Below are 20,758 nucleotides of genomic sequence, written 5' to 3' on the forward strand. Positions count from 1 at the left end.
TGTGGCATAATTTCCTCCTACTCCCCCCACCCCACACCAGTCCATTTTGTTATGCACCTTTTATTTTAGACTGTTGTCATACAAATAAGGCCTAATTATTTATTTCTTTTAAATTGTTCTTTCCTTCATCTGTTCCAATGCAGTGTTCATTATTTATCCCCTCTTTTCTCAGTTTTTCCCCCAACTCCCATGTCAGTTCTATTTTATAACAGTGGCGTTGTGTAGTATTTATCTTCTTGTGACAGAGATATTTCATGCAGCATAATGTCCTCCGGGGTCACCCATGTGGTATAATGTTTTATGAGTTCCTTGTTTTCCAATGCTGCATAGTATTCCATTGTGAGACTATACCATCTATTCATTCATTTATTGATGGGCACTTGGGTTGTTTTAATCTCTTTGCTATAGTGAATAAATACCTCCTAAGAATCAAATCCCCATGCACATAAAAAACTTCTCCAACAGGGTTTAAAGGAAACCCATAGACTGGGGAAAAAATATTTGATAATGACATGGCAAATAAAGGACTCATAGCTGAAATTTATTGAATACTTTAGCACCTCAACAAGAGAAAGGTAAACAACCTAGTCACAAAATGGGTACAGGACATGGGCAGTTCACCAAAGAAGACATTTAGATGGCAAACAAACACATAAGGAAATGTTAAAAATCCATAACTCTCTGAGAGATACAATTAAAAACAACCATTTCACCCCAGTAATAATGGCAAAGTTCAATAGGACAGCAAACAACAAATGCTTGGTGAGGTTATAGAGATTGGAACCCTTATTCACCGCTGGTGGGAGTGTAAAATGGTGCAACCCCTATGGAAGGCGGTGTGACACTTTTTCAAAGAGTTAGAAATAGAAATACCATTTGACCCAGCAGTTTCACCACTGGGAATACACCCTAAAGAAATCAGGCGTGCCGTCCAAACAGATATATGCAAACCCATGTTTCTGTTGTCTCTATGTAGTTTTAGTTTTGTACCATCGAGTGGGGTCTCTCTTGGGTCTCAGGGTCAGCTGGGCAGATGCAGCCTTGTGAACCTGGAAGAAACGCAGGTGGGGAATGCGGGGATGTTTGTGGCTTTCTTTCTGCTTCAAGTGGGTGGCCACAAAAAGGACTTGCTAGATGAATTGGGGGGTCTCTGGCCCAGAGTTTGCCAGCATTTGGGCATGCTGGAATGGTAAAATACTGAAATCTATGGCCACGCCTAGAGGATAGACAAGGGCGAGTGGGTCTTTCTTGGGTCTCAGGTGTCCATTTGCCATACAGAGATAACTTGTGGTCGCTGTGAAGCTGAACACTGTGACACTGATGTATCAAATGTGATAATGGTTACCCATGGTGGACAGTGTTTGGTGGCGCTCCCTGGATGAAACAAGCTTGTAAGCAGGAGTGACATCCACTTGTGTAAATAGCTTGCCTCCAGAAACCCTATGAACCTGGAAAGAGGATGAAAATCACGCAAGGGTCAAGGACTTTTGTTCATAGGGTCGCTATGAGTCACCTACAACTCGATGGCACTTAACAACAACAACCGCCATCGAGTCAGAACTGACCCACAGACACCCTAACTGGATTTTATGAGGCAGGAAATTACATGTGAGAAGATTGCCCATACTTCTCCCTCGGAGCCGCTGGTGGATTCAAGCCACATATCTTAATGTTGATAGCACAGTTCCTTACTGCTATGTCACCATTCCATTTGACTGAAATTTGAATGCTATCACTTAGTGAGTCTTTCTGTAAAGCAGAATTTCAGTTACCCCATCCGTAAAATGGGGATAATTTAGCAGATTGGTTGTAAAGATGACATATGTAAATGATATGGTCAATGCCAGGCACACAGGGGCCCAGTCAATTGTATATGGAATTCTTTTATTGTCATTTTTTAAAATAATCTGGTTTGTAGTGTGTGTACATGGAGGGGTGCTGGTGGAGGAATGAATGTCATCTGAAACAGCCCATTCTTTTTTCAACAGAAAGAGAATTTACCAGACCCAATGACAGCAGAGCTGTACGAATTCCGCTTCAGTGACCTTCCGGTTACAGAGCACGAGTTGATAAAATGTGGACTACGCCTTTTCTTTGAAATAAATGTGGTAGAGAAATTCAAAGTGCCTGTAGAGGTCAGATGGGATTTTGTCTTAGTTTAAAAGAATGTATATGATATTCTTGCTTTACTCCACACAAGGGTGGTCCAAAGAGTAACTTCAGTTTGGCTTTCAAATGATTATTAACTTTGTGAACATATCGGCTGAAACCCTGTAAACAAGAAGGACATGTCATTTAGATAAGATTGTCACAGCTCTTGTCACCTGAAGAATTCTGTTCCGAAGTCTGAATGGCATTATCATTTGCTAACAGGTTCTTACCCGATGGATGTACACGGTGAGTAAAGGTTACCGCTCTGTGACTTACCACAACTGGCGGCACGGATTCAACGTGGGCCAGACCATGTTCACTTTGCTGATGGTACGTACTAGTTAAACCAGTTACCGTGCAGTTAATTCCAACTCACATGATCCCATGGGTCAGAGCAGAACTGTGCTTCATAGAGGTTTCAAGGGATGCTCTTCCAGAGGTATATTTCTAAGCCTTTTGTTCGGGGTGCCTCTAAATGGCCTCAAACCACCAACTTTCCTATAACCAGTCAAGAGCCAAGGGCTTAACCTTTCCAATAACCCGGGAACTTCACTGGTAGGTGCAGACTAAGTGACAAAGCTGCAAAATCCCCACGCAAGCATGGTATGAAGTGGATCTGAGCCATCGTTTTAGATTTTAGCTGTTTTGGAAGTTCTGGCCACAATCCACAAACCATAGCCCCTGTGCAGATGAGCTGATGATGTTGGTGTTCCTGGGAACTTGGCTGGCTTAGCACTCTGACACTCTTGAACTTCCCTTTTAAAAGAGAAATCCAGTCACTGGCTGGGTTTTGTACTTGCCCGGATAAGTTGTGATACTTAAAAGAAATCATGGCCAGTTGCTCTAAATCCACAGTGGGTTCCCTTCTCTGTTGCAGGCAGGCTTTGTGGGACTTGATATGTTGTTGAGTCCTTCCAAACAGTTCATTTCAGTTCAATGTCATGCTGAGAATACCTTTCCACAGCAGAGATATTGAATCCGAATTGATAGTTTAACAGAATTCCTGGATGATTCTTAAAGAACTCATCAATGCCTTCATAAGAGTAACTGTATGCACAGAAACCATGGGAAACTCTTGTTAAAATGACTCATGAGTCAGAGAGGCTGAAAGGCAAGTTCTCAATGGTGGGAGTAGGGTGTCAAACCAGAAAGAACTTGGTGCTATTGTTAGTCCTGTAGGCTCCAACTCATTTATCCTGAGTAAATAGAAGAAAATCTTGCTCCTGTGCTTGGTGTGCAGGTGTAATAATTCAAGAAAATATAGAATAATGTTAGTTGTTGTGTAATGTCATGCCAAGTGTCTCTCTCTCTCTCTCTCTCTCGATATATACATATATATATTAATATATATATCGAGAGAGAGAGAATAAATGTATAAATATACTTAGTGTTGTTTTTATGTACCATCAAGTTGCAACCAACCCATGGCTGACCCTCTAGTGAGCTTTCAGAAGAAATAATTCACACAGGAGGATATTGCCCATCTTTCTTCCACAGAACAGCTGATGGGTTTGAACTGTGCCTTTGGGTTGGCAGTGCAGCTCCTTGCCACTAGGCCACTAGAGCATCCCTGTTGTTGTTGTTGTTGTTAGAGGCCCTCAAGTCTACCATGACTTACAGCAACCCTATGAATAACAGATAGGAACCTTGCCATGTCTTGTCTCGTCCTTAATGATAGCAAACATGCTTAGGCCCATGGTTACGGTCATTGTCCAATCCATCTCAGAGAGAGTCTTCTCTTTCGCTGACCCTCCACTTTCTCTGACCCTCCATTTTTCTAAGTCTGATGTCATTTTTTAAGGACCGCCTCCCCCAAACTGCATGCCCAAAGGATCCTTGCCTCTAACAATCACCCTGGTTGTGCACTCCTTCTTAGATTAAGAAATGTCTATATTATAAATAAAGATGCAAGAACATCTCATAAATATGTATATACATTTAGACAGGAAGACTGAAGAAATACTATACGGATCTAGAAGCCTTTGCCATGCTCGCTGCTGCTTTCTGCCATGACATTGACCACAGAGGCACCAATAACCTGTTTCAGATGAAGTAAGTGAATCCATATTTCAGTGCTGACATGGGCTGCTGGGTGTTTGAAGAACCCTTAGGGAGAAGAAAACTGTACTCCCCCTCCTTTAGCCCAACCCATTCCTCTGCCAAGTTTTGTAATCCCACAGACCACGTTCTGCCCCTTCACCACTACTCCTGGCTTCCTCCTGGGTGCTTGGACTCCTGTTTCTTTTTGCTTCTGTTTACAGATGCGTCCTTGCCTTACACACCATTGCACTTGTTCTTTTCTTTTAAAATATTTTTAGAAAATGCTATACATCATGCATGAGTCTGGAAGACGTTATGCTGAGTGAAGTATCTTGGTCACAAAGGGACAAGTACTGCATAAACGCACTATTGTAATAATGGGATCAAATTTGGGAAGGGGGAGAGTGGGAAAAGAATGGATAGGTAATGGGCACTGTACTGGAATGGGTAAAAGAAAGGACAATCTGTTTATAACAATTAATAACCTGTAACAGGACAAGCATGACAAGAGGAATTGGGGGGTGGGGAGTGTGAATGAACGAATGAATGAAACCAAACCTGGAAGGAAGGGGTCTGTGTGACTGTGTGACTGAAAAAACATGCCTCACCCCACCAATCTTATGTCCATAATTCACTAGGGACATGCATGTCTCATATAAGTATATAAATACATACATACCTCTAAAAATTATCCCCTTGATTTGTGTATGCCTTCTATACTGGGAATATGTAGTGTCAGAAAAAGTCAAACCAAAAAATAATTTGGTCATAAAAAATTAGCACTTCTTATGCAAATAATTTATGGGTTCAGCAGCTCTGCTACACATTCTCTACATCAAAGTCCAGATAGTCCATACAAGGTCCAGGAAATGTAAAGATTTCAGATGGAGGTGATGAGACACATTTTCTGCTCTAAACTACCCACTCATTTATGCATTCAGTAAATTAGATTATTTTTAACACTTTACTATAACTTAGGTTGAAGTTTACAGAGCAAGTTAGTTTTCTAGTGAGTAACTTAGATGCATTTTGTGATGTTGCTTACAATACCCTCAATGTAACAGCATTCTTCCCACCTCCTCCCTGGGTTTCTCATTTCCATGCTTCCTTTTTATGTGTAACTTTCTTGCATTTTGAGCTTTGTTTTGGGAACAAATGCTGCCCTTTTGGTCTCCTATGTTTATTGTTCTGAGACAACCATTTACTGTTTGTTAAAAGGTGACCCTCAAACAAGGGGATTCTGTTCCAGATTTGAAGGGTGTCTAAGGTCCCCAGTTTCAGGGCTAACCACCAGTCTCTATCAAACCAGTAAGTCTGGGTTGTTAGTATTATTTTTAATTTTAAATTTGTTCTACATTTTTTCCCAAGAGTTTTTTTTGTAAGGAAAATTTTCTTATTTTGTAAATCTTAGAAAAACAAACCCTTTAAAAGAAATATTTTTTAAATCACTTTACAGTTAATATTAAGGATGAAAAAAAATTCCTGTGACAGTAAATATAAAATAATGCATGGACTTATGTGTAATCAGAAGCTGTGTTTCTCTCTTGCTCTTGGGTCAATTCTAACTCAGAAAGATCCCATGAGTACAGAGTAAAAGTGTTCTAGAAGGTTTTTGAGCCAGTGATGACCTTTCAGAAGTAGATCAAAGTCTGTCTTCTGAAGCCTCTCTGGTGGCTTCAAACCACCAAACTTTCGACTAGCAGTCAAGTGCTTATCCGTGTGCTCCTCCCCGGGTCTCCTTAAGCATCCATGTTAACGTGACCTTTCTTTCTAGATCTGCATCTCCACTGGCAAGGCTCCATGGCTCTTCCATTCTGGAGAGGCACCACCTGGAGTACAGTAAGACCCTGCTACAGGATGAGGTAGGGGAGCTCCTACCACTGTGGGCTCTGTGTCTAACCCTCATAGGTGCTTGGAATCGGTCAACCTTGAATTAGGGCATTGACAGTATAGACACTTACTGAAGTCAGTTGGTAGAAATTGCTATTTTTCAAGTTTTGAACAACTAGGTTGGAAGTAGCTGAAATAGAGGAGAAAAAGTTATGGAATTAAAAAAATGTAAGAATTTGAGTTTAAAACTTAAACCTTTGTGTAACCATAGAGAGTCACATGTGTCTATAGGAGAATGGAGAAGCGTATGCTGAGTGTGACAGGACTCTGTGCATCCGATACATACCATCTACATGTGGCACATACTATATTTGTTATTGTTATTATGTGCCCACGAGTTGCCTGCAACTCATCGCGACCATATGTGCAACAGCCATAAACCCTGCTCTATCCTGTGTTAATCTTATTGTTTCTGACACACCTACCTCCATTACCCCAGTCACTGAATCAATCCATCTCACCAAGAGTCTTCCTCTCTTGCGCTGTCCCTCCACCCTTCCAAAGCATGATGTTTCGCTCCAAGGACCCTTCTTGCAACATGTCCAAGTTATGTCACATGGAGCTTCAGAATCCTTGCCTCCAAAGAGCAACCTCAGTTCACCCTCTCCAGTACAAACCTGTTTTTTCTGCTAGCAGTCCATGATATATTCAATGCTCCTCTCCAGCACCACAGTTCAAAGGTATCAATTCTCCTGCCATCATATACATAGTATAAATACAATACATATGTAAAGGGGAAAGACACCTCACTCAATCAGTGTTTACTCAGCTCTTCCAGTCTGGAGCATCCAGGCTTGGTCCATACTTTGATAAAGTGAAGTTATTACAAGAAGAAATCATGAATCAGAATAAAAGACAGTATTGGATATCTGCCATCTCAGAGGCATCAAGCAGCACCTGGAAGATTCCTGAGAGCAGTAATACATTCCTGTGAGAACGGGCTAGAGGAGAGGAGAGAAGCAGCCTGGGATCAGTGCCATCTTTAAGAGGACTGTGGCTTTGGACTTGGTCTTGAGTTAACTACGGTTTCCACGTAGCATGCACTGGTAACACTCCATAACAGGCTAAGTAGTCTCCTTCCCTTTGGCAATTATATCGATATATAGACACTTGGAAAGTTTGTGGATAAAATATAGTTTGTTTTTCTTTTATTTTTATTTTATTATTTGTGTGTGTGCATGTACCGTCAAATCAGATCTGACTGGTACAGGAGGAGATTGTTCCTCCTTCTTCAGCAGAGCATCCGGTGGATTCGAACCGTGCCACTAAAATATAGTTTTTAAAATCTCTTGAGAATGTTCCGAACTAAAAATAATTGAAATGAGTCATTATCAGACTTAGGGCAATATTGTTTTGTTGTGGATGGAGAACTTGTCTAGAATTATACTTACTAGGATGGATGCAGGAGAAAGATGGACAGCTCCTCTCATTACAGGTTGCTATTAGTCAGAACCAACTCACTGGTAGAGTCTCTTTTATGTCTTTCAGTTCATTAAGTGTAAAGGTGAATAAACCCTTTGCAGGGTGGGGTTTCTCCTCAGTTTCTAGTGGCTAAGCAGTGGGCTGCTACCAGAAAGGTCAGCAGTTCAAATCCACCAATTGCTATTCAAGACAAAATGTGGCGATCTGCTTCCATAATGATCTGTCCTATAGGGTTGCTGTGAGTCGGAATGAATTTGACAGCAATGCATTTATTGTAACCTTCTATCCTGAGCCTGCTGTGGCGATTCTAATTCTGCCATGTACCGGGGAACCACTGCTAGTATACTTTCAGACAAATCATTCTCAGACATGGGCAGGCTGATCAATGGCACTAGGTCCATTCTTTTAATAGGGAACAGAGAGATTGTTAAACACAGATTCTGGGCTCTCTGGAGTTAAGGTCTAGGAGTTTGCATTGTCTATCTTACTTCATAATTTTGAAGTGCAAATCAAGAACTCAGGGCAGAATTCAATCATAAAAGGGATGATAATTTTATCCTATGAGAAACAGAAAAGAAAGAGAATTGAAAGTCATTTAGAAGATAAAAGTAAATTATTATTTTTATCCAATTGGTTAAGCTTTTGTTTTGCTTATTAGGCCAATGCTGAGCAAGAATTTTCTGTACATTCTAATAATTACTTGCTATGATAGTCAGGTGGCATAAAATATAATGTATGGCCCAATGACACATTTATATACTAAATTAAAAAATTCAAATAACAGCCTAATATGAAAATGTTTAACCTCATTGTTGTGTTGTTGTTATGTGCCGTCAAGTCGCTTGCGACTCATAGCGACCCTATGTACAAAAGCCCTAAACCCTGCTCTATCCTGTGCCATTTGCAGTATCTCCAACACACCCATCCTGATTACCCCAGTCACTGAATCAATCCACCTAAGAGAGGGTCTTCCCCTCTTGCGCTGTCCCTCCACCCTCCCAAGCATGATGTCCCTTTCCAAGGACCTGGCCCTCCTTACAACATGTCCAAAGTATGTCAGACAAATCCCCAGAATCCTTGCCTCCAAGACACAGCCTGGTTTAACCCTCTCCAGGATGAATCTGTTTGTTTTCTTGGCAGTCCATCGTATATTTAATACTCTTCTCCAGCACCACAGCTCAAAGGCATCAATTCTCCTTCTATCCTCCCTAGTCACTGTCCAACTCTCCGATGCATAACAAGTGATTGCAATGACCATAGCCTGTATCAGACACACCTTAGTCTCCAGAGTGACACCATTGCTCTTCAGTACCCTGGAGAGGTCCCTAACAGCAGACATGCCCATTGCAATAAGTTTTTTTATTTTTCCAATTTTCAAGGGCAATTATTTTTTTAAAACCTAAAACTCTTCAAATCTTACCACCCAGAAATAGTTATTTAACTAACATTTGATGAACTTCACTGCAAATACCTTATGAATAGGCAGGGTAGATAAAAACACTTTTAAGAAAATGGGATTATACCATCTAGGCTATTCCCTCCCCCCCCCCCCCCCACCAAGTCAGAATTTTGGTTGAGTTTTCAAAAAAATCTGGTATTAATTTTGCCTCTCATTCTTTCTTCTTTTTGCCCTTTATTTTTGCCCTTTCTTTGTAAATTTAAAAGGCCAGAGGGTTTCTCCCCCCCTAAAAGGGTATATATTTTTGTTATCAGTAGGAACTAAACACAATCTGATCATAAAAGGAGGGAAATAAACATAATCTGAGAAAGATTCTTTAATTTAGTTGGAGAAACCAGCATTTTATATGTTTGGAATAATGTCAGGCAGGCAAAATTTCATTCCCTTCATCTTTCTTTATTTCAGTTCTCATTTCATAATTTTTTATGTTTTGATCATATAACTTGTTTGATATTTTTCTTCTGTTTGATACTTCCTGCTAATAATACTGAGAAAGTCAGAATTTTGGTTTTTAATAAACTTAACTAGTATAATGCTCGTGTACAGGCTTATGCATTTTTATAATATTATACACCTGTAAGAATCCCCCCATAATTCAGCTACAGCACCCTGCTATCATCCCCAAACATTCTGCATATCCCTCCCATCCATCCCTTGCTGCATTCTAACCCCCTACACTACTCCTCATTTCTCAGCCTGGTTAGATTCAAAAGACCAGGTTGTTATGCAAAAATCAGTGTTAACAAAAATGGAAGATGATCACACAAGATGGCAAAAACCAGAAGATGAGTACATAAAGGCCAAATCACATCACGATGTAACTGCCATATGTGAGAATCATGACCCGGCCAAGCTGACGCATCACCTGTCACAGCAGCATTATGCTCACCGAGCACTTCAGCACTCATGGCTGCAAGCTACAGTCATGGCTGCAAGCTGTGCATCATTGCTGTGCAAAATAGCCACAGGGTAGAATTTTTTTTCACTGTTATAAATGTCAACTGCTGCAAAACGAGATAGTGAGTGTGAAACAGTGTACCGACAGGCCATCGGTCCCCACAGCCACCTAGGTGCCTTTTAGATGACTCTTCTTTTTGTGATCTCCACCTATGGAGCCCTGGTAGTGTAATGCTCAAGCCTTCAATTGGGAACTGAAGGCCAGTCAGCTGTGAAGGCCAATCGGGCATCCAGTGCTCTCTGGAGAAACTGTGGCAGACGCTTCAGTACAGATCACAGCCTCAGTAAAAGACATTGTGTATAAGGAGCTGTGCTGTCAACTCAAGGCAGGAGGTTTTCCATTCACTGGCTGCTCCTCAGGAGAAAGACAGGCAATCTCCTCCAGTGAGGGAGCGAGTGATAGAATTGCTATGAGTCGGAATCAGGTTTCTTTCTTTAAATTGCTACTTAACAGACTAATTCGTCTTTCTCTCCAGGGGATTTTTCTGTATTCCCTGTCAACATTACTTGAAAACAACATACCTAGATGCCCATGTAGTCTTTCTGTTAGAAATAGTCTATCAAACCTTTTTTTAAAATCACCTCTAGCTTTATATCATTTTTCTAGAAAGCTAAGACATAAAAATAACCATATGTGAACAAAGTATTAGTGGGAAACTACTTAAAGAATGATCTAGTAAAGTCTTTACAAGATACAATTGTAAGATAATATTTTAAGACTAACATGGGAAGATTCAATCTTTTCTTACATATATTTAAGTTCTAGTAGAGCTCTGGTGGCTAAGTGATAAGAAGGTGTTGCAATCCTAAAGGCTTGCAGTTCAAATCCACAAACTGCTCCGTGGAAGAAGGATGGGCAATCTCTTCCTGTGTGATTAACTGCCTCTGAAAACCCACTGGAGGGTCAGATATGGGTCTGTTCCAACATGACGGTACACAACAACAACAGTATAGTTTACAGTTTCAGGAAGTCCAAGGGTTTGTTTCTATGGTACCTTAAAAATGGAATATGTGCTCTTTTGCTAAGACTATTTTTAAAGGCTAAATTTCCTTAAACAAAATGGATGGGTTTACTAATCTAAGAGACAAAAGTAGAAAAAAAAATAAGTGGTTTAGAACTCATTTTTCTTCTTTGGGTAATAGTCTTCATTGAATATTCTTCATTGAATAGTCTTCAATTATTTTGTTAAGCATTCTTTGCTTGGAAGATTAGTTGCTGAATCAAAGGTAAGTTAATGACTGCATTTTATTGTGAATTTCCATCTTACAGACTTTAAACATCTTCCAGAACCTAAATAAACGCCAGTTTGAAACAGTCATTCATTTGTTTGAAGTTGCAATAATAGCAACTGACCTGGCTTTATATTTCAAGTAAGTATATGATCTCCCACCGCAGAACTCCCTAAAACCTTATGAGGGTCTACCTTTCATAAATCGCCCATAGCATTAAAGTTAAAAGGCCTCTCATGTACACCCACACTCCCAAACACCCCCCGTTCAGTTTCCTTTTGGATTACCAGTAGAATGCCCTCTGATTGAATGCTTGATAGTCAATTTACTGGACATCTGGAAACCTTTTAAACTAGTACTAAGTAGTTATTACCTAAAGAATTTTGAATTGAAGAATATGAAGCAAGGATTGTGGTTTGGTTTGGGTGGGGGTTTTTTCCCCCCCAGAGAAATAATGCCAGGAAACCTCACATGGTGACCTTTTGTCTTGGGGACAAATTTTGGCCCCAAACCCATCTAGTATTTGCAGCTCAGGAATTTGATCCTCTCAGAGTCTGGAAGGTGAACAATCTTAGTGACTCTAATGCCACTTAACCGGACTCACAAACTCTAGGTTATGTACAACAGAGCACTAGCCTATGGACTGCCAAGAAAATCAACAGATTCATCCTAGAGAGGGTTAAACCAGGCTACTCCTTGGAGGCAAAGATTCTGGGGCTTTGTCTGACATACTTTGGACATGTTGCAAGGAGAGACAGGTCTTTGGAGAGGGACATCATGCTGGGTAGAGTAGAGGGACAGTGCAGGAGGGGAAGACCCTCTATGAGGTGGATTGATTCTGTGACTGGGGTAATCAGGATGCGTGTATCAGAGGCAATGCGATTGGCACAGGATAGAGCAGAGTTTAGGGCTGTTGTACATAGGGTCGCTATGAGTCACAAACGACTCGACGGCACATAACAACAACAACAACAACAACAATTACCAAGGAGACCTTCTGGCCAACATATTTTGGTAAAGTAGCCTGGTGAATATGTATTAGAACAAGGGAGGATTAAAATACTTAATGACTTTGATGGTCACTGTCAACTTGTGCCTCTCTGGTTCATTTTTAATTAAAATATAATTGGTCAGTATTTCAAACAGGATACTAACAATTAGACAATGGATATCAAAACATGCATAAGCCAGAGCAGAGAAATGGAAACATTTTCCACATTTGCCTCAGGAGAAACAAACAGTCTAATAGTAATAGAATGAAAGTGTTTTGCCTGCACGTCACCCTGACAACCTGTGACAACTCACAGCACCCTGATGTTGATGGATAGTCGTTTTTCCAGTACTATTCCATACCACATACGGTATTAGTTTTAATTTAATTACAACCTGCTTTTCCCCCCCCAGATAATTATTTTTAAAATAGCCTTTGTGAGAAAGCAGCAGCTCTGGTGGCATAGTGAATTAGATGTTAGGGAGGGCAGTGGTTCAAACCCACTAGCTGCTCTGAGAGAGAGATGGGAAGAAAGTCTTCTCTCCATTGAGATTTTCAGCCTTGGAAAACCAATGGAAGAGTGATACGACTCAGAACTGACCAGACAGCAGCGGGTGGTGGTGATTTGTAATAGAGGTCCAATACACCCAACTGTATATCCAACTATATGAGTATAATAAATTATCTATTCTTATGGGCATTTATTCTGGGGCCATCATTCTCTACTGTATTTCCTGGTACATATATGAGAGTTTCCCTAAGGTATAGACCTAGTTATGGAGTTACTTCAGGCTTTGTTTATCTTCACGTCGCATCACAGAATTTCACTACCTGACAAGTTGTGCCAGTTTATACTCCAACCAGTATTGTACAGAGGTTCTGTTATCCCATGTCCGGAACTCTCGATCTGGACATCTTTACAACTTGTTCTTTTTGTTAAGGTAATGTATGTGGAATTGTTTATTACTACTTTCTAAAAATTTGTCTTTTCTTGATTACCAGTAAGATTAAGCATCTTTCCACATATTTATTTCCTGGTTCTGATGTTTTGTAGGTCATATATATAAATGATCTCTCTTCACAGACAGTCCTTTTATCTTTATGTCATGCATGGTCTCTTTTGACATATGTAACTTTTAGTTTTAAAATACTCAAACATGCAAACCGTTTTTCCTTTATGCTGTAATTCCCTGCCCCCCCAATCACCTCTGGGCCAGTGTTATCTTGTCCCTCTCAGCTTTTTTATCTCCATACTCCTTAGATTCCTCTATGTAGGCATCCTAATTGTAGGCATCTGAAGAGCATATATTTAAAAATGCCTTTTTTCTCTGTGAAAATTGCTGCACAGTTTGTTTTGTTTTTTAGGAAGAGAACGATGTTTCAAAAAATTGTTGATGCCTGTGAGAAGATGGAAACTGAAGAGGAGGCCATCAAATATATAACCATTGATCCAACAAAAAAAGAAGTTATCATGTGGGTAGCCAGCATTTTCTTCTTCTTATGGAAAAATAACTTGAATTAATTTCTAGTTAAACATCTTTAATTTGCTTCCGAAGGGCAATGATGATGACTGCCTGTGACTTATCCGCTATAACCAAGCCCTGGGAGGTACAAAGCCAGGTAAGTCCCATTCCCAGCTGCTCGGCACCCACATAAAGATACCTGGCAGTGCTCAGAGCGGCATCATTGCTATTAATGACAGGACTGTGTATTTCACAAGTCATACATTAATAATTTCATTCTATTTAATTATGATAGACTTTCCCTTTCAAAAAATTAGTTTCTAATTTTAAAAAAATGGGAAAAGTAACTTGAAAAGTTATGACAGCTAAAACTGGTTCTCTTTTGGGTTTTGGTGAATGATGAAAGGCAAACGGCTTTTAAGAGTTTACAAACATCAGTAAAGACAGCAGGTAATTTGATCAGGCCTTAGACCAAGGCCTATAGAAGGAATCTTGGAAAGAAAATGTTCTCTTGAAGGAATTCCTTATCATTGAATTGTTGTTGTTATGTGCCATTGACTTGCAACTCATAGCAAACCTATGTACAACAGCCCTAAACCCTGCTCTATCCTGTGCCAATCTCACTGCCTCTGACACACCCATCCCCATTACCCCAGTCACTGAATCAATCCATCTCACAGAGGGTCTTCCCCTTCTACGCCGTCCCTCCACCCTCCCAAGTGTGATGTCCCTCTCTAAGGACCTCTCCCTCCTTACAACATGTCCAAAGTATGTCAGATGAAGCCTCAGAATCCTTGCCTCCAAGGAGTAGCCTGGTTTAACCCTCTCCAGGCTGTATAAATTTTATATTAAAATCATTCTGGGAATGCTTATTTTTTAGTAAAAAAAAAGTCAACACTGTTGATATGTGCTGTCAAGTTGCCTGCAACTTATAGTAACCCTATATACAACAGCTTTTAACCCTGCTCTATCCTGAGCCAACTCTATTGTCTCTAACACACCTACTGTCATTACACCAGTCACTGAGTCAATCCATCTCATCGAGGGTCTGCCTCTCTTGTGCTGTCCCTCCACCCACCCAAAGCATAATGTCCTTATTTAAGTCAACACTAGACAAAGATAAGTCAGTGTTTTTGTCTATCAAAGTGAATCTTTTCCCCCACAATCCCTTCTTCAATTGGCTGTCAGTTGTTAGTAGGCACTGTCTGTGAATTCACGTTTAAGATGTACTTCCACTGACGTTCTTCTTCATTCTTGGACACTGGGATTGATAAGGTACCAGGTTGCCAATTGTTTTCCTATTAACTGAATGAAAAAAAAGTCTCCTTTCCCCTTAATAACTTCTGGGGAAAACTCTATCTGAAACCAAGGCCATGGTCAACTGGGTTCAATTGTAATTGTGGGTTGTATCTGTAAAGATATGAAAACCAGAATCTATCAAACCCAAACAAAACACTTTCACAGTGTCCACCCTGACATTGCTCTTTATTCCTCCTGAGTCTCCATCTATGTGGTCTCCTAAGTCAATATCCTAGGGCTTATTTGAGTCCACCCTGCTGAACATCCATCTTAAAACAGTTTCTATTATCTTTGCTACTACCTAAGTTTGATTGGTCCATCATTGTTCATCAATGATGGGCATCATCATAAACTACCGCTCCCTGCCCTGACCTGCTGCAGGGACTGATTATAGTACCAGCCATGCTACTGCTTAAGAGCCTTCTATAAACTTCCCACTGCCAAGTTTTCAACTTAAAATAAAGAGTCCATTTCCCACCCCCACAAAAACTCAAAAGCTACTTTATGAGAGAAAGGGAGGGGTGGGAAGTAAGGCTATTTTAGCTTTAATCTCTTGGCCTCTACCTTCCTGAACTCCCCAGTGTACTTTAGAGGAGCCCTGGGGTTCCAGAAAGAAAACCACTGGCCTAGAGGTTCAAGTTCACATTAGGCCTTATACCTCACTTCCCCAGGCCCGTTCCCACCAGTCTTCCATGGCAGTGCCTCCCTGTTTAGGCTCCAACACTCATGGCTCCGGACACTGGATGCTGCCTCTGCACATGCTCTTCCCATTTTTAACCTTAACAGGCAAACTACTGTTCACCCTCGATGATACTGCCACTTACCCAAATTCCCTCCTTTATGAAGCTTATCTTTACTCCCTCCTCCTTGAGGCTCTGCCTTCATGCCATCACTACCACAGCGTCCACCTCATGTTCACAGGGTTGTTCTCATTAGTGAAGAAGGTTCTTCTAAAGAAAGAGGTCACATCTTATTCCCATTAGAAGCATGGCACAGGCCAATAAAAGACAACCAGAAGGTGTTTGATGAGCTTGCATTTTTTTTACCAATATGAATAAAATGTCCTCTCACTCTCCCTGCTCTGTAAGCCACAAACGGATGTGTGTGTGTCATATATGTGCATTCATGTGTGTTTGAGACACTAACAGATAAACAGGGAAAGGTTAACTTGAGGAGCATTAGAGACTGAAACATAAAATTTAATGCAACCAAAGATTTTTTCACCTCCCCTTTTTATAGTTGAGAGGTAGTAGCAGTAAAATTCAGAGATAGGCACTCTGGGAATTGGTCCACACCACTGAAGTAGGAAGAAAAACTTCCCTTTTCTAATTTCAATATAATCTGTAGCTGATTCTATTCTATTCTATTCTCTGTAGTTTTCAAATTTAGGCACATAAAGTTCAAAACCACCTCAAGTATTAACTCTAAATCTACAAATATCACTCAAAAGAAAACATCTAACAAATAAAAGGTAAATCCTCTGAAATGGACTTTAATGAGCCACACCTCTCTTATCTGCAGGTAGCTCTTCTGGTTGCCAATGAATTCTGGGAACAAGGAGACCTGGAGAGAACAGTGCTACAGCAACAACCGATCGTAAAAACCTTATCTCAAAACTGCATTACTTACTCAAAATTAGCACTGCCCTTCAGTCTGTTTTGTTTAGTGACGCTCAGAAAACTGTCTTAAATGGATTTATTCTCTTTCTAGCCAATGATGGACAGAAACAAAAAAGATGAACTACCTAAACTTCAAGTTGGATTTATTGATTTTGTTTGCACTTTTGTATATAAGGTAGGAGGGGGGGATGATTTGCTTAAAATATGTACTTGTTTGAAGGATTTATCTTTCAAAGTGTAACCAAAAAGTCACCCATTTGGAAAGACATTAGATATGCCCTTACTTATCCAAAATAAAATTTCGTGCTGATCTCTCTCAGGGTTCGAGTAAAAGGGGAGAGAACTCAGATAGGATCAAACTGAACAGACAGAAACGGGCAGGAATAACCATTGCTATCTCTTCCCAGCTGCTAAGTCACTAAGTTAAGCTCATAGTCACAAATCCTCATAGCCACAATGACTGTAAAAATCCCTTACTGCTTCTATGCTGTATGTGAGATTCTTTAAAATCTAATGCATTGCTTTAAGTGTTTCTGATTTAAAATTTCTCCCTAGGAGTTCTCACGGTTTCATAAAGAAATCACACCCATGCTGAACGGTCTTCAGAACAACAGAGTGGAATGGAAATCTCTAGCTGATGAGTATGAAGAAAAGATGAAGGTAATTGAAGAGGAGGCCAAAAAGCAGGAAGAGGAAAACCCAGTAGAAAAAGGTTAGATGGGGTCTGTTTGTGTTCCTGTAAAGTGCCAGAAGTCAGGCTGAACCTGACAAGTATTTCCAACATGAAATGGACTTTTCTGTGCACAGTTCTTGATTTCCACGGTTTTCCACCCAAACAAGATCTTATGTAACTTGAGATAGCACTGGCTAGGTCATTTGAAGCAGAGGCTGGGGAGACCATGCACAAGGCTTCTTCATCCACTGTATAAGGTAGCGAGCGCCTGAGTCATTGCCACAGAGTACTGGGGTTTCATGGATAGTATGAAAAGCCACAGAATCTCTGGGTTCACAACGGAGGACAAATGTTTTTGTCCTGATATAAAGGATTAGCTGTGATACTTCGGGCAACTTGTTTAACCTCTCTGAGCTTAATATTCTCCTCTATGGAAGATCTTCTATCTGAAGCAGGAGTGGCATCCACTTCCATCATAGCTTGCCTCTGGAAACTCTATGAACCTGGAGAAAGGACGAAAGTTATAAAGGACTTTTTCATTCATAGGGTTGCTATGAGTCGCCTACGATTCGATGGCACTTAATAACAACAACATGGAAGATCTTAAAATTCTCCATTACTCTCGGACTTAACGAAATCCTGTATGTGATGCAAAACTGGCTAACTTTGCCAAATATCTCAAACATCTTTACACATTGCTGTTTTCCCTGTCTGCCCTACTCCTAATGTCACACAGTGGAGCTCTGGTGGCACAGAGGATGAAGTGCAAGCTGCTGACAGGAAGTTGGCAGTTCAGTCCCCACTCAGTGTTTTAGCAGCAGAAAGGCACAGTGAGCTGCTTCCCTACAGGTTACAAGCAAAAATGGAGTATTTCTACTGTTACAGGGGTTGATGGAGTCAAAATAAACTCAATATAAAAAACAACAAAATAACTTTTTTAGAAAAATAAATATTATTCATATAAATTGTGTTTCATTCATGTACACTGGAAATCATTCTTTAACATTTACTTCAGAAACCCTTAGTCACCAAATAAGCTAAACATCTTTAAAGTAGAATGCTAACCTTCATGATAGTTTGCAAAGTTTGCAACTGAATAGGTTTTGTAATGCTGTCTTATTGTTTAATGAAGAGAATATCCCTAAATTCTGAAAATCTAGCAACATTCCTTTTAGATGGTTCTGCTGTGGTTAGTGATATTAGTGATATTTAAAAGAATTCACAGGAGAAAGTATTTGCTTCCCATGGGTAAGAAAATCCTTCAACAGAATTTCTAAAAGGAGTACCTAATGATATGATACAGGGAGTTCTGGTGGCCTAGTGGCAAAAAGCTGCACTGCAATCCTGAAGGCACACAGTTTGAATCCACCAGCTGCTCCACAGGAGAAGGATGGGCAGTCTCCACCCATGTGATTAACTGTCTCTGAAAACCCACCAGAGTCAGCTATGGGTTGGTTCCAGCTTTATGGTACTCCACAACAGTTATATGGTACAGCAATTCCTTTCTGTAGTAAACAACCCAAAATAACTGAAAACATGTATTCAGAATATAATAACATTTATATATAAATGTCCATAGTAGCACTATTGACAATAGCCAAAAGACAGACAAAAAGCAAAATGTCCACCAGCAAATGCCCACCAAGGGAATACTATGCAGTCATATAAAGGGATAAAATACTGATGCCTATCACATGCATGAACCTTAAAAAACATGCTACGTGAAAGAAGCCAATAACAGATGATCACATATATGATTCCATTTATATGGAGTATCAAGGAATTGGCAACTGTGTTGACCGAAGTAGGCCAATGGCTGTCTAGAGCTATGGAGGGAGTGAGGAAATGGAGAATGACTGTCAATGACTGTGGGGATCCTTCTGGAAGAATACAAATGCTCTAACATCAAGACTGTGGTGGTAGCTGAGTAATTCTGGCATACCCCAAACTAGCCTACTTAAAGTGGTTGAATAGGATGACATGTGAATATCTCAATAAAGTGATTTCTGCAATAGAGAATAGATATCCTTTGAAAGAAAGCAGAGTTAGGTTTCATGCAGACTGCTAAAAATGCCACTGATTTTGGGGGAGTATTTTCACTTTGTCTTTCTTCCATACTACTTCTCCCTAATATTTGAGGCATTTTGTACTTAAATTTTAAATGAGGTGACCTTATTAAAAATAGTCTTTGGACTAAATACAGAAACATTTGACTACTAATGGCCAGAACTGACACTTTTCTACTACGGTATTCTCTTTTGCAAAGGCTTTTGTAAAGAATAAAATTCTTTTAAGTATTTATTCCTATATTCCTAGCTCAGTCTATATACATTCACCTAGCTTTTATTATTTGGATTTTATTTTCTGCCAAGAATCTTCACTGACAGTTCAAAACACAAACATGTTAAATTCAAGTGAGCCGGACTGGTTAGTTTTACTAAACCTGTTGCCAGTATGTATATTCTGACTTACACTCATTGGGACAGAGTGGAACTGCACTGTCACATTCTTAAGGCTGTAATCTTTATAGAAGTAGTCTGCCATATCTTTTTCCACTGAAGGTGCAGCTGATGGGTTAGAATACTCTTTGAATAAGTATGTGAAATATGTTGCTGGGTACCACTGAATCAGAGCTGACTCACAGCTGACCCTCGACAGGTTTTCAGCGGCTTTACGTGACCACAATTCTTTAAAAATATTATCCAACACACAACTACTCACAGTTTTTAAATTGCAAATATGAAAATACTTCCTTTTTCAAGGTTTGCATTATTCAGTATACTTAATGAATTAGAACTGTAGAAATTTCCAGATTTTGTACTTCAGTGTTTCTTTTAAAAAAACTGGGATGATAACTAGCTAATGATTCATCAATGTTTATCTTTAAAATGGAACAAATATATTTATTTCAAGTTTTTAAGTGGTCAAACCCTTGCTATAAGCTTAAGTTATTAATCAGACTTATCACATTGACCATGAGAATGTATAAATAAACTACTCTATATCTACTGACTTCTAATAACTTTCTTTTCTTCCCTCACCTCCAAAGCTGCTGAAGAGCCAAAGGATTGTGTTGATGACAAAAAGTCCAAAACCTGTCTAATGTTGTAACATTACCCAAGTGGTAAAAATGTCAAACAGTGTTTCTACTTTGGAAGAAAACCAGAAAATACTCCAAAGAGCTTCCACAAACTCCATTCAGTAAATCATCAAGTGACAGAGCAAAAGGATCATCAGAGAAGTTGCTGATCCCTGCTGCTTGTTCAAGAGAAAATGTACTGCTACCTTGGCAACACTGAAGCCAAATAAAGGGCAACAGAAGTGGTAAAGATGGATGTATTGCTGGCACTTATCTGCTTTAAATTAAGAACAAGCAATTCTTAAACTGGTCATAAATTCTTTTTAACAAGTTCTCATTAACAGTTGTGTGGGCTGCTAACCTAAATGCTGGCCTTCCAAACCCCAGCATGTGTTCAGAGAATGGAAGACTTGGTGATAGACTTCTGTAAAAATTCCCGCCAGTAAAACCCTCTAGGGCAGGTGTGCTCTGTCTCATGCGGGCAC

The 20,758-nt window shown here is 39.9% G+C and overlaps 1 protein-coding gene across 1 annotated transcript in view; it reads left to right on the forward strand.

The window, feature by feature from the left end:
• Positions 1-20,305, forward strand: part of PDE6C (phosphodiesterase 6C, cGMP-specific, cone, alpha prime) — a 55,450-nt gene extending 35,145 nt beyond the window's left edge. The window contains exons 12-22 of the mRNA XM_006880355.1: positions 1,989-2,135; positions 2,374-2,481; positions 4,094-4,203; positions 5,966-6,053; positions 11,190-11,290; positions 13,506-13,613; positions 13,697-13,760; positions 16,424-16,498; positions 16,613-16,696; positions 17,077-17,233; positions 20,244-20,305. Of these exons, the coding sequence (XP_006880417.1) occupies positions 1,989-2,135; positions 2,374-2,481; positions 4,094-4,203; positions 5,966-6,053; positions 11,190-11,290; positions 13,506-13,613; positions 13,697-13,760; positions 16,424-16,498; positions 16,613-16,696; positions 17,077-17,233; positions 20,244-20,305 (1,104 nt within the window). The remainder of the gene's footprint in view (positions 1-1,988; positions 2,136-2,373; positions 2,482-4,093; positions 4,204-5,965; positions 6,054-11,189; positions 11,291-13,505; positions 13,614-13,696; positions 13,761-16,423; positions 16,499-16,612; positions 16,697-17,076; positions 17,234-20,243) is intronic.
• The last annotated feature ends 453 nt before the right edge of the window (positions 20,306-20,758 follow it).

This window comes from Elephantulus edwardii, unplaced genomic scaffold (assembly GCF_000299155.1).
Source record: "Elephantulus edwardii isolate Elephantulus edwardi_28Jun2011 unplaced genomic scaffold, EleEdw1.0 scaffold00007, whole genome shotgun sequence".
Classification (NCBI taxonomy): Eukaryota; Metazoa; Chordata; class Mammalia; order Macroscelidea; family Macroscelididae; genus Elephantulus; species Elephantulus edwardii.